The sequence below is a fragment of the Kwoniella bestiolae genome, chromosome 2, assembly GCF_000512585.2.
Source record: "Kwoniella bestiolae CBS 10118 chromosome 2, complete sequence".
In the NCBI taxonomy this organism is placed as follows: domain Eukaryota; kingdom Fungi; phylum Basidiomycota; class Tremellomycetes; order Tremellales; family Cryptococcaceae; genus Kwoniella; species Kwoniella bestiolae.
In genome coordinates this window covers 157,662-170,528 of record NC_089242.1, presented here as the reverse complement: position 1 = coordinate 170,528, position 12,867 = coordinate 157,662, and the positions used below count along the sequence as shown (strand labels likewise).

Sequence of the window (12,867 nt, the reverse complement as noted above, 5' to 3'; positions counted from 1 at the left end):
ATGTCCACTCGCAATGTTCATATCCATGTTCCCCCATCCTTCTCACCTTCACGCGTAGAATCAACAAACTGCGTTCAACGCGTCAGACGCGTGTCTACCACATGGCCAACTGACCCCTGCGTTTCAGATTCAGATCCAGCGAACCTAATTGAACTTGGTTACGTAAATACACATGGGATTAGATCTCCCGCTTAAACCTACCAATTGACCGCGCATGACTTTGACTTTTTCTACTTTTGCTTGTTTCGGTTCTTTTTCGAGTGACAACCTGTAACACCCACCCTCGGACCTGACATAAACTCACTCATACTGCAGACTCATAGCTAGTCCAGCTCAAGAAATAGTACATCTTCCTATCTGCCACCTCATTTGATCCAACAACCATCGCATCCACCCACCATGGCCCCTCCAACAGACTTCTTCGCCTCCCTCCGACCTAGATCCCGGCGCAAGCCCTCCGAACAGCTCAGACCAAGTGAGACAGGTTACACGTCGAATAATTGGGTAGAGCTCGATCACAGAGGCAATGGGAGTCATATCAACGTTAATGCGCCTGATCAACCGGACTCGTCAAAGAACTACCCTCAAAGTACTTTAGATAGAATATCGAACGACCGGTATAGGACCACTTCGAACGAGATGTATAGGAGCCGAATGACAAGGTTGAATGACAATGAGGAGAATATCGATCCGCAGAGAAAGATCAGTGGTGGGGGTAAGCTCAAGAGACGGAGTATGCAATTACTCAGGATGGTGGAGAGGAAGACTTCCAGTACCACCAAGAAGGAGAAGGACGAGTTGAAGATGTCTATTAGGCATCCTGCGTTTGACGAGGGGAGAGGGTCTTATGAATGTAGTATGGCTGGACCTTCCAAGGTGAGCGGTGGAGTTTTTGACAATTGCGCTATATCTACTACCTACTACACTACGACTTTCTGAACCGTCATATGCCCATATATCCTTCCTTATAATTATATCATCTTATCGTAGCTCTGATACTCCCAGCCCAGTTCTGTAATGGTAAAGCTAACCCCTTCATCTCACATAGTCAAACCTCACCCCAACCCCACCCCACACACCGCTCACCACTCCTTACCTCCCCTCCATCCCAAACCACCCCTCACCTCAGATCCACAACCCCCAATTCAACCACTCGTCTAAACACCTCACCCCGATCCCAGCGAACTATTCCCCCTCCACACCAGAATACGAATACCCCTCATGGATAGGCGACTCCGACTCATCAGGTCGACGCACTACGCTCAAACCACTTCGATCAAAGGTACCGTTCAATACGCCCAATGATAGTCCGCTGGGTATGTCTGATGTTAGTCGTGATTGTAATATCTCACCTAGACGTGAAGGGAGGAGAAGATCGACGTTCGAGGAATTGATCAATCTGCCGTTGCCTTGTCCTAACGGGGAGCCTAGTAGGTATAACATACCTCGTCTGAAAGATCATACTGGGCCCGATGTAGAGAATTCGAGATTTTCAAAATATCATACGACTAATGATCAAGTAAATTACCATCTCCGCTCAAGTCTAGATAAGATGAACTTCCAAGATGAAACATCCCCCATCCAAGATCAACCAATCTTCGAATCTTCCTCTGCCCTGGAGGCATTGTGGGAGTACGGTTCCACCTCGTCCTCCTCTTCGGCTCTTGCCTCTCAAGTTGGACGCACAACATTACGAGTGGAGGAGGAAACGCTAGACCTGGACATAGATATAGATGCAGAGGAATACCCTCTCCCACCAGGATTCGAGGGATTATCCAACTTGCCCACTCAAACTTCCCTATCCAATTTACCTACCCAAACTTCGCTATCAAGGTTACACAATAGCACTCAACCGAATCATTTTCCCTTACCTGATGATAGAGTACCCAATGATCGGGCATACTATCAATCATGTGGGAATCTGAATTTGGAAGTATCTTCACCACTTAGCGATACTTTCTCACTTGACGAGGAGGAGGAAGAGGAAGTACCAGAGATTAAAGCTGCTATCAAGTATAGGATACCGTTGAAGTATGAAGGTGGGATAACGAAGTGAGGATGGGACCATTATATTGAGGGAAGTGTAAGTGTATCAAGTCATTATGATCGAACATTCGCTCAACGGAATACCCCATGAAGGATGACTTGAGCTGACAGTTTCCCTTTTGTCGCCAGATTATACGTAGTTCCCCTCGATATTCATCATGTCTCTCAAGGGAACAGACATACTCGCATCGATCGGATTCAACGGTTGTATTATCATTCTCAGTACCACACCATAAGCTACCTACAACACCCCATTCTCACCATCAGTCGTCCTTACCCATTCAACATCCGTCATCTGTCATCGTGACATCAATGTACCCAAACATGCCGTATCATCTTGAAAACCATTAAGCCCCAACCGCATACATCCTATACTGTAGTTTGTTCATTCGCATCGTAATGTTCCATATATGAAACATACCAACCTATCATTGATCATTCATGTTTCCTGTATGTCAATGCATTGATTCATCAAGTATACATTTAGTTTGAAAACTTGTATCCGAACATAACACGAGTCTCATCCCGATCCTCGCCGCCCAAAAACCAATCAGAACAGGACAAGAATATCCCATTGGGCAACTATGAATTGACAGAAATATCAGAGTGAGAGATGTGGTCTATCCAGCGCGCAGATAGCTTACCTATACAACTCAATGAGACATGATGATTTGGACATGATACGACATACATGATGACATGGACATAAATATACTTTTACCTCTCGCGCTCTCCGGATCATACAAGTACTTTACTATACACATCAATAATAAAGAAGGGGAAATCGTAAAACCCGAATAACCTAATTAACTATACCGCCGCTATCTTTTCATTTCATTGGCTTTTCGAATTGTATGATCGTAGAGACGTAATGACATGATACTGTATCAACATTATAATCGTTATTTTGGGAATCATCGTTATTTTCTTGAATCGGGGATATCATTTCTTTTGGTCTTTTGGACGAGGATTGTGTGGGAGTACGATTCTCTACATCATTTGCAGGGGAACGTTAGCTTTGCCAGAAGTGTAACCCATACTTTCTCGATAAGACATGATCCGTACTCACGGATTACTTAGTGGAACGCCCTCTTCACCCTCCTCCACAATCTCTTATACCACTTCGTCTCCTTCGGCGCCACCTGTAAGACTCCGGAACTCTGAGAAATGTGGGCAGGAACCTCCGATGGCTCCTCTGGATTCGTTCCCGCCAAATCATCACCTGCAATTCCATTAGCCCTCCTTCTATACACCACCTCTTCTTCACTGTCGGTTATATATTCACTTCCACCTTGCACAGGTGAAGGTACCGCTTGTGGATGTGATTCAATCTCTGAAATTCCAGTCCCGGTGATATGGCTTTCGTCTCGCGGGGGAACATCAGGTGACTGTTGTCCAGATTCCGACTTGATATCGGATAAGTCTCGTATATCCTCAGGTTGAGGTTCGACGGTATATCCCTGTGGTGCATGGGTGACTGGTCCGATATCTTGTTCTTCGGTAAAGCTAGCTCGCTCATCGAATTGAGGATCTCTGGTAACGGGTGTAGGTGGTGTTGGTTCGATCTCTGCTGCTTGTCGTACTCTCGGCTCGTCTTCTTGTGGACGTTCGGTAGTGGGCATCGCTTCGGCAGCTTGCACAGCCTGACCCAAAGATCCCATAGGTTCAGCCACATGAGATGATTCGGCCGATACCGTCCCACTAGATTCCAATGAGGGTAAACCTTCTCCCGATCCCTCGGTGATATCTGAAAGACCACTTCCAGAAGGATACCCCCCAGGAGGAGTTTGAGGGTCGAAGACTGATCTCGACTCGGTCGAGGGTGGCTGTGGAGGTACTTCAAGTGGATGTGCAAGTTGAGTAGAAGTGAAGAGTGCGATGGGCGAAGTTCCGCCGGAAGATAGGGGTGAACCGCCTGGAGGACTGATCTCGCCTGGAGTGATGTTGCGTACTATCGGTGAGAAACGATCAGCTCACGTGTCTCTGTCTGTCTGCCTGAGATTATACTTAGACATACCATGTTCTGCGATCCATCTTCGTTGAGCTTCGTTTCTCGATAATTCGTCCAGCTGAGCTTGCGTGTAAGGTAAATGACTTCCCGGGGGATCATCCCGACTTGCAGTTAACAGGGATTTAGGGCTTTCAAGACCTGAAGGATGACCAATACCCAATGATGAGGGCGGGAGCGGAGTCGATGAGCCGATATCCGCTGTGGTAGCACCGAAGACGGTATGAGTGGGCTGTTGTGTCAGATATGATGGTGAAGGGGGGTTCAAAGCATGATTGTTGCCACTTTCGTCAATAATCGGTCGTAGTATCCCTTCATCTGACCTTTCCCGATCGGGTACTGGTGGTACTTCCTCACGAGTACCAGTCCCAGGAGTCTGGGCGTTTCTACCGAAAGTCTTGCCACTGGTACCGGACCCAGATTTGACCATCTCACCGGATGGAAGTCCAGGATGTGGGAGGAGAGGTTCATCTTCAGTGTCGGGTCTGAGAACAGTGTCCGGGGGAGTGGTCGTGGGGTCTGGTCGACCAGAGCTTGATGTAGGTCTGGATCTCGCACAGGTGGTTTGAGTGATTTGGTTGTTGTGAGTTCCGTTCCGCCTGTAGATGTTGAGATTGTGAAAGGTTTAGGCTCAGGTGAAGGACCAATCAATGGATCAATTTCGTTTGATAGTGTGTCGGAAGGATCTTGAGGTTTGGTACTTGTTGTAGTTGTATCTTGGCGAGGTCGAGGGGAACCGCCAGGAGAAGAAGGAGCATCGCTTGATCCACCATTACCACCTGCACCTCCAGGATCATCACCATTCTTGTCATCTGAAGAGCCTTCATGATTTCCACCTTGACCAGCATCACCCTCACCACCAGCTCCCGATCCTCCACCACTTGGACCAGCACTTCCACTTCCATCTCCACCTTCTCCACCACTCGGCCCACCAGCCCCAGATCCTTCCACTTCCTCGCCAAATCTTTTCTGTTTACCCTTCCCTTTTCCCTTTCCTTTACTCTTTCCCTTGCCCTTCCCTTTACCCTTACTACCATTACCATGTTGACTTCCTCCTTCTCCCGTGACAGTCTCCTCTACAGTCCTTTTAGCATTCTCAGCTCTAGGTCGGAGGCAAGGAAACAAGTAATCCGCCACAGCTATCAACCTATGATCCCGAACTCCTATCTCTGCAGTAGGACCTTGCCCAGCCGATCTTTCCATCGGCACGAATGGGACCTGTCGAACCCTCCTCACCCATGGGCAGCATTCTCCATCACCATCTTCTTGCCGAGACGCTTGAGTGCCTGCTCCAGACGAGGGACCAGCTGCAGCTGCAGGTGGAGAAGGAATAGTAGGAACGGGTTGAACTGATTTAGTGTTCCTTTTACCACGGTGATTTGTAGGCAGCTTCTTCTTTCCCTTATTTTCAGCTGAAGTCTCTTGAGTGAACGTGACATTGACGTGTTCACCTGGTGACCTCGTCGAGGATGTGTCGATCTCGGAGCGATTTCGAGGAAGTCTCAATATGCTTTTCAGCTTATCACGCCATTCATGATCGCTCGAAGATTTGACCAAATTTACAGATTGCGGTACAGGCAGCTCAGTGGTATGTGTCTGAGGCTGGGGAGTAGGTGGCGCAGGTGGTGCAGGTGTTGCTGTTGGAGCTGGGTCCGAAGGCCCTGGGGAAGGTGTATCACCTGATCCTTCGGTATCTACATTAAAGGGGTTACCGCCTGGACCGGGATCCGTCATAGCTGAAAAAAAGGGATTAGACAATGATCTTCGGGGAGCTTTTTGCCCAGTGGAAGGTGATGTGGCGGTTTCCCAAAAGCTCTCGACGGTATAGCCAGACGGTGTAGTGATGATCGTTTCTTGGAGTGAGCTGGGCGAAGCTGTGGGAGAGGTAACTTCTTCCTGAGGTGTTGGTGTAGGTGTAAGATGAGGATCATCGCCTCGGTCACTTTCGGTTCCAAACCTTCTATGTCTGTCAGGCGATTTAGGTTGTCTGGATAAGGCAGCGTCGGAGTCATTCCTGAGATGAGAAGGTATCAGGAGATGGACAGCTTGTTGACATGCTCGTTTGATTGCTGAAAGCGACTTCATATACCATTTGACCGGACTTCCCGTGTTTTGAACTTCCTTTGGAGCATCGCCAGAAGAAGTGGGATGTATGGGTCGTTGTAAATGGAGCAAGGTATCGTTTGGATAATGATGAGAGAGAGTTGGTACAGTCGCTTTGGTACCTCTGAAAGTCGTAGACGTTTCTTCCGGACCTATCACCAGCACGATATCAGTCAATGCTTCTTACATATGAGTAATGTAATACATACCATGTGTTGACAAAGGTCCAAACAATGCCCTAAATCGTTGAGGGGAAACTTCTCTGCTGTTGGGCGAACCCGAAGAACCAGATTCAGAACAATCGAGATGACCACCACCTCTCAATCTGAGTTCTTCTTCCGATTTAGATTTCGTTTTCCCCTCTTCCGAGTTGACTGAGATAGGTGGATCCAGCGAGTATGGCTTAATATCGGGATCTTCTGTTGTTTCGGCAGGATTTTTACGTCCTGGTGCTGGCTCCTCTGCCGGTGTATTACCATTCTCATGTTTTGCTTTTGCTTGTTCTTCAGCAATAGCTTTTTGAGCAGCGAGGTGTTCGGCTCGTTTTTGAGCAAAGTTGGGAAATACGATAGGCGGATCGTTAGGAAGCATATCAGGAGGAACTACAGGTTGACATGCCGTCAGCGTAGATACCGACGCCATGAGTTAGGAATACTGACTCACCTCGATTCATGTTTTCTTCGTGTAATTCCGCTCCTCGCCAGTCTGTGGATAAGATTGTGAACATCAGTCAAGTAGTCTCGTAGTAACAATAAAAATAGACATACTGTAGGGTTCAGGGTATGAGTACCATCTGTCAAAAGCACTTATGGCCGGACCACCACCTCTTAGTCTCATCTGGTCTTTGGGTTCTTCTTCAGTTTCGTCGTGATTCGGTCGATCATCGAGATGAGTATGATCTTCGTCTCGAAATCGAGGTGAGGTGGGTCCACTGGGAACTGATCGATGTTCATGTTCAGGTTGGGGTCGGGACTCGAAGTGGAAAGTGGGCGATGACATCTGTTCTTGATCAGTCTGAGTAGGTGGCGAGAACTCTCGAGAGATGGGTGTACGAGGTACATCAGGTGATGATCTACCTTCCCTATCGGGAGGGAGGGAAGTATGTGTAGGTTGGGGAGTTTGATCCACATCCACATCCATATCGGTATGACCTTCACGTTCTGGGTGGTGATTGGAATTACCTTCACCTTCTTCAGGTATTCTCGTAATGTACCTCTCCTGATTAGCGGATTCACCAAGGGGTACAGAAGATCTCCTCGATCCGGCATCTCCATGAATTTCGTGTTGCACACCTGACGGTCCAGCTGAGGGAGGTCCGCTGTGGATATCTTGATTCTCGAATGGACGGAGTAGCTCATCGACTTGTGTTTCTGGTATATCTCGTGAGAATTGGGATTGGCTCGAGGAGGTGATGGGTGTAGGGTCTGGTGCTCTGCCTCCTGGAAGTGGGTCGGGGGCGGTCGATCGTCCAGTGGAGATTCGGAGAGATGGGTGTGGATGACGAGGTCGGGGAGGGAGGTTGTCGGGTGGTTCAGGGGTGGTGAGAGGGGATGGCATGGTGGGTGATGAGTGGTTTGGTTGGGTGTTGGGTGATGAGTGAAGGAAAGAAAGGAGTCCAAAGATGGGGTAGAAACAAGGTGAAAAGAATGACTGGAGGATGTCAAGAGGCCTGAGTGGGATGTATATACCCTTGTGTGAGTAATGTCCTTGTATCGAATTTAGAGAAGAGGGCAGTGTGAGAAGAGGTTGAAAGGGTTGAAAAGGAAATCAAGAGGATGGGAAAGATGAAAGATGAATGATGAAAGAAAAGTCAAAGTGAACAGAAGTATAATCGAATTGAAGAAAAGTTGTAAAGAGTGAACAGTTGAATAGTCACAATCATCGTGTAAACCATCACTCAACATCTCACGTCAGCTCACATCAGCTCACATCAGTTGATCATCATCTTGGATAAGCTGCTCCACCATGACACGTCCACATTTACTGCCCATGCATGCTCTTTCACAAGCATCTACTTGTCATCAACACCGCTCCCAAAGATTTTCCAATGCCCACTGTTGTCCGGTATGTCAATCGTTGAATCAAGGGGAAATCGGAACGGGACAGAAAAGGTTTTTCAGTATTCCCATCCATCAATCGATCAATCAATCGAGTAAATCATAACAATGTCAAATGTCCTCTCCATTTGAACCTGCACGAGGCTAGAATAGAGACATGCTTCTCACCGTACTCACCTACATACCATTAACACCATGATCCCATGCATATATAATCTCTTTCATGATCCCTCCTGTCCTTGCTGAATATCCATCCATCTGCAACTCGCACTTCCTGGATACTCGTAGAGATGAGATGAATGACTGACCGCTTAAATGGTTCACTCAACTAAACTTCATTCGATGGTTGGTTATTTTGACTTTTCATCTTCCTTGCTTTCGCTCTCTCTCTCATGGCAACTGTACATACAATTACCAAATCCTGTTCTTCCGATTCGCAAAGAAATACAATCCAAACCATACAGTATCACTGTTGTACACTACTTCACTCCCCCATATCATCCTCAAAATGCCATCAGGAAATTTCAGATTCAAAGTCCGACCAAGGAAGGGTGAGTGATACTACCCCTTCTTCCTCTTTTGAAATATCAAGACCTCGAACATAAGTGCTAAACCTGACATTCAACTCATCTCATCTCCAAACCCCACTCTCTCCTCTCTCCTCGAATCGCACTCATCTCCTCCAATCATCACACCTTATCGATATCTCACACCAATGTCCCCCTAAACCAAACCCGACAGACCAAATAATCGTCCCCTGCGCTACCGAACTCACCTCCCTCCTAGCATGTTTCGCAACCACCGGCGACCTTCGACATACAACGGCATGTGCTGATTCCGCAAAAGCATTGCAGAATTGTATGAGTAATAGGCATGTGGCTGGTGGGAAGGGGAAGAGCTCGGTGAGTTTAGGTTTTGTTGTGTTGTGTTTTGGAATTTGGGATTGGAGGGAGCATCGCGACGATTTTTTTTTGGGATTGGAAACTGAAGGAGAGAAGGTATCATCATCGAACAGATGACAGACATGTTCCTCGGAGTCAGAGGAGGTGTGAAGCGCACTTCGCTCGGCTGGATATTACGAGTCGGCTTCAGAAGGGGGGAGATATGAATCTTCGTTCTCTTTGCTAAGGGACGAAGGGGGATTGACACTAGGGGAAGGGAAGAGTCCAGGTCTTAGTCTGGGAGTGAGAACCCGAGAAATGAAGAGGAACCGCCTGAAAGAGTTCAGTGCTAACCTTACCTGTATTACCAGATCAATCACCTCCTAGGCAAGATCAGACGATAACCCATAATCCTCGCACCCGTTACATCACTATTCCGTCTTCCACACCTCGACAATCCTCAACTATCAATATCAGATGATATGAGTGTATCCTCTCGTCCGATCGACAAGTAGATATAGATATAATTGTAATACGGTATCATACCCATCATGCACCAATACCACCGCACATCAAGCAACGTTTTGCCTAAATCATGCTATTCCCCAAACTCGACTCGGATGTGTACGAGCACGAGTATCATTGAGCAAATCATAGATGTACTTTGAGACATGAAGTGCATATATATTTCTATCATACAAAACCTCTATTCCGTATCTCCTGCTTTTCTCCCTCCCGCTATCCAAACAACTTCTCATTTACCTCCAATCCAGCTTTGAGAGTAATCACAATTTCCCGCCTTTCTCAGATTGACCCTTCGCCCTCTCCATCATCCCTCTGACCTCCTCCGCCGCATCACATAATGCCTTACCGAACTGCTCGGCATTATTGTTTTTGGTGGTAATGCACCATGTGATCTTATCGTCCAGGATCGAGTAGGAGAGACCATATCCATCTGAGACGACTGTGAATATGTGAGATCAGCATCGGATCTATCCCTCATCGTTCCGAGCGATCAAGCATCAAGTAGAACAATGGAATCACAGTGATAGGAGCAATCTACTCTCTCAAATTCTAAAGCAAATCCACCAACTGGATAAAACAGAAGTTAAGAAAAGAGAAAACCCCACTCACCCTCACCATACCCCCATCCATCCAAAAGCTTACTACTCAACTGACTCGTACTCAACTCCCAATGCCCGCTCCTCAACCCCGCCTCATCGGTAAACACCTCCGGTACACTCTCTCCCTTGGTCGTATCCACCAACTTCTTCAATCCAAACATATGTCGATCCACACCCTGCGCATCAGCCGCCCAAGCCGAATACTGAATATGTCTCTCAATGGCCTTTCGCAATTTGCCTTCCCTCTCTTTATCCGACGCATTTCCATCCAACATCGCTAGACAAAATTCCTTGGATTGATTGGAAGCTGATCTGATTACCTCCGTTCGGCCCAGGAGGTATTTCCGAGTTTGACACGATTCGTATGTCACTCCTGGCCTGCCGAATAACCTATAAAAGGCTAATTGCTTTACCATTTGGACCCAGCCGTCCGGGGAGACTTTGTGGGTTTTGATGAGGTTTTTACCGTATTCTTCGAAGTTGACCATCTGCAAAAAACACATCCAATTTGGAATCAGCTTGGCTTCCCTCAATGGGATATTTAGGCGAACCAGATCAGTCGGCTTACCTTCAGATCCTGCAGGGCCATCTCCTCGCCGAAACCTTTCTTTGATTTCTCGACGATACCTCTCAACTTATCATCCAGCTCAAATAACAATTCCTCGGGTTTGGGCATAGGTGATTTTGATTTCTCGTTTTCGGGTAATTCCAAGGGTATCTTACCTGCTTGTAAGGATGCCAAGGTGAATTCGTTGAGACGGAGAGTGGGGGTACCGTCCAACATTGAGTCTGCATAGGAGTGATACGATGAGCAATGGTCCTCCGATTAGGTTGCAATTATTCTTGAAAGCACAATGTATAACCGTCTTTGTGTTATTTGTAAAAGATAAATCCGACTCACGTTCACCATTGAACCCCGTCTCACCATCCGCATCAACGATAATCTGATGTTTATCGAACCACCTGTTAAACCCCTTGCCACTAGCCGATCTATCATGTCCCCCAGCCCAGAGGGACCATGCTCTCGCATCTTCGGTTTTGGGCGCGGGACCATCATCCAGACAGACAAGGAGGATCGCAGAATCTATAGCGGCTATGGAGGATTTGTTGGTTTGCGAGAGGGAGAAGAGGTGGTCTCGGGCCTGAGTCGTGTCGAAAGATTAGTGTCAGCTTCGGGAAATACCAGTAGATAAGTGGGGTCATGAGAAGAACCGGGATGGTTTGAGATTGATTTGGTCAAGTAGACGATGTTCCAAAATACACAGGACAAGTAGAAGCATTCGCTTCCCCGATACAAAATTATTCCATTCTTTGGCTCAGAATGATCAACCGGACTTAACTCACATCAGTCCATAAATCCCTATTATCACTCGTCAAAACCCCCACTCCACTCCCCCCCTGTCCATCCGCAACCTTCTTGATCTCCTTGAACGCCTCGACCAGATCCTGTTTACCTCTCCCCTCTGTATCAACTTTGAAATACCTGTTATTCCTCAATACCACTATATGGTGGTGGTCCGTTCCATGGTTCACAGGTAGATCAGCGGGTTTGGTAGGTGTTCGTACGGCGTTGAATCTGTTCACTACTGTCAGATATCGTTTGCCCAAAACACGATTATCTGTAGTATGGTGCAAAGTAGCGCTCACAAGTATTGATAAGAGTTCATACATAGTGGTTGACCTTTGACTTTTTCAGGTTCGAGGATTTCGCTATACCATCAAACATTGTATCAGCATAACATTCTCGACCCAGAAGGGTACAGGAATATAATAAAGATACACCATCCAGTAAGAAAGATAATACTAACCTATCAACCAACTTCTTAAACTCCACCGTAGCTCTAACAAGCTCCGCAGCCCTCTCCTCTTGGCCCACCCCCTTGCCCAACCCCCGCTTATGGATATAGAAATAACTAACATCCGGTATGATCCTACCCCTATACCCCATATAGGCAGTATCATTCCACCATTCGCTCAACCATGATTCCCTGCTCTTCGAACGGTCTTCTAATCGTTTTTGCAACGTCCTGGAGAAATCGCTTTTGAGGAAGCTCGAGACAAGGGACTCGTTGCGTTTGTATTCCTCTTTGGTGAGGAGGGGTTGGAGGGTCTCGAGGTATTTGTGGAATGTCGAATTGAGAGTGGGTACGGGGAGATGAGGGAGGGTGGGTTGTGAGGCGTACAGTGGTTTAACAGAAGAAATGGAAGAAGATCGTTTGGGGTTGGATATTGACATTGCTGAGTGCTGTTGAGTTACGATACATCAGTCAGCTAGAGGTATATGGGAAGGAGTACCACGAAGTCCAGACAGATGAAATATCTTTGATGAGCTACACTCACTTTGACACTCGGTGATATACTAATAGACCGAGAGATGCGAGGGATAGATGCAGGAGAAGGACGAAGGAGCATTGGTAGGTTATTTAATGATGATGGGTTACTGAGTGGTTCGTAGCTGTCGGGTAGGGTATGTGAGTGATATGGATGTATGAGTGTGAAGTGGCTGATGGTATCTATCTCTAAGCTGTCAACATGATGTCACTTGCTACCTTGGCAATGATGATGAGTATATATATATAAATGAATACAAAAGATGATACCAATGTTGATGCTAGGCTGTCCATTCATCCCCCGTACCGGTGCCCGGT

At 47.1% G+C, this 12,867-nt stretch overlaps 3 protein-coding genes across 3 annotated transcripts; 1 reads left to right on the top strand and 2 right to left on the bottom strand.

The window, feature by feature from the left end:
• Positions 1-399: 399 nt before the first annotated feature.
• On the top strand, positions 400-2,056 carry I302_103200 (uncharacterized protein; the record flags this gene model as incomplete). Its single annotated transcript, XM_019188572.1, has 2 exons — positions 400-876; positions 1,049-2,056. 2 exons carry the CDS (start codon positions 400-402, stop codon positions 2,054-2,056), a joined length of 1,485 nt encoding a protein of 494 aa, XP_019048134.1.
• A 1,066-nt stretch (positions 2,057-3,122) lies between these two features.
• I302_103199 (uncharacterized protein) lies at positions 3,123-7,714 on the bottom strand (the record flags this gene model as incomplete). The annotated part of the gene is made up of 6 exons (XM_019188571.1): positions 3,123-3,997; positions 4,064-4,430; positions 4,490-6,309; positions 6,367-6,759; positions 6,821-6,862; positions 6,925-7,714. 6 exons carry the CDS (start codon positions 7,712-7,714, stop codon positions 3,123-3,125), a joined length of 4,287 nt encoding a protein of 1,428 aa, XP_019048133.1.
• Positions 7,715-9,880: 2,166 nt separating this feature from the next.
• On the bottom strand, positions 9,881-12,455 carry I302_103198 (uncharacterized protein; the record flags this gene model as incomplete). The annotated part of the gene is made up of 7 exons (XM_019188569.1): positions 9,881-10,059; positions 10,230-10,707; positions 10,788-11,008; positions 11,121-11,361; positions 11,564-11,795; positions 11,867-11,929; positions 12,028-12,455. The coding sequence occupies 7 exons, from the start codon at positions 12,453-12,455 to the stop codon at positions 9,881-9,883; spliced, it is 1,842 nt and encodes a 613-aa protein (XP_019048131.1).
• Positions 12,456-12,867: the final 412 nt, after the last annotated feature.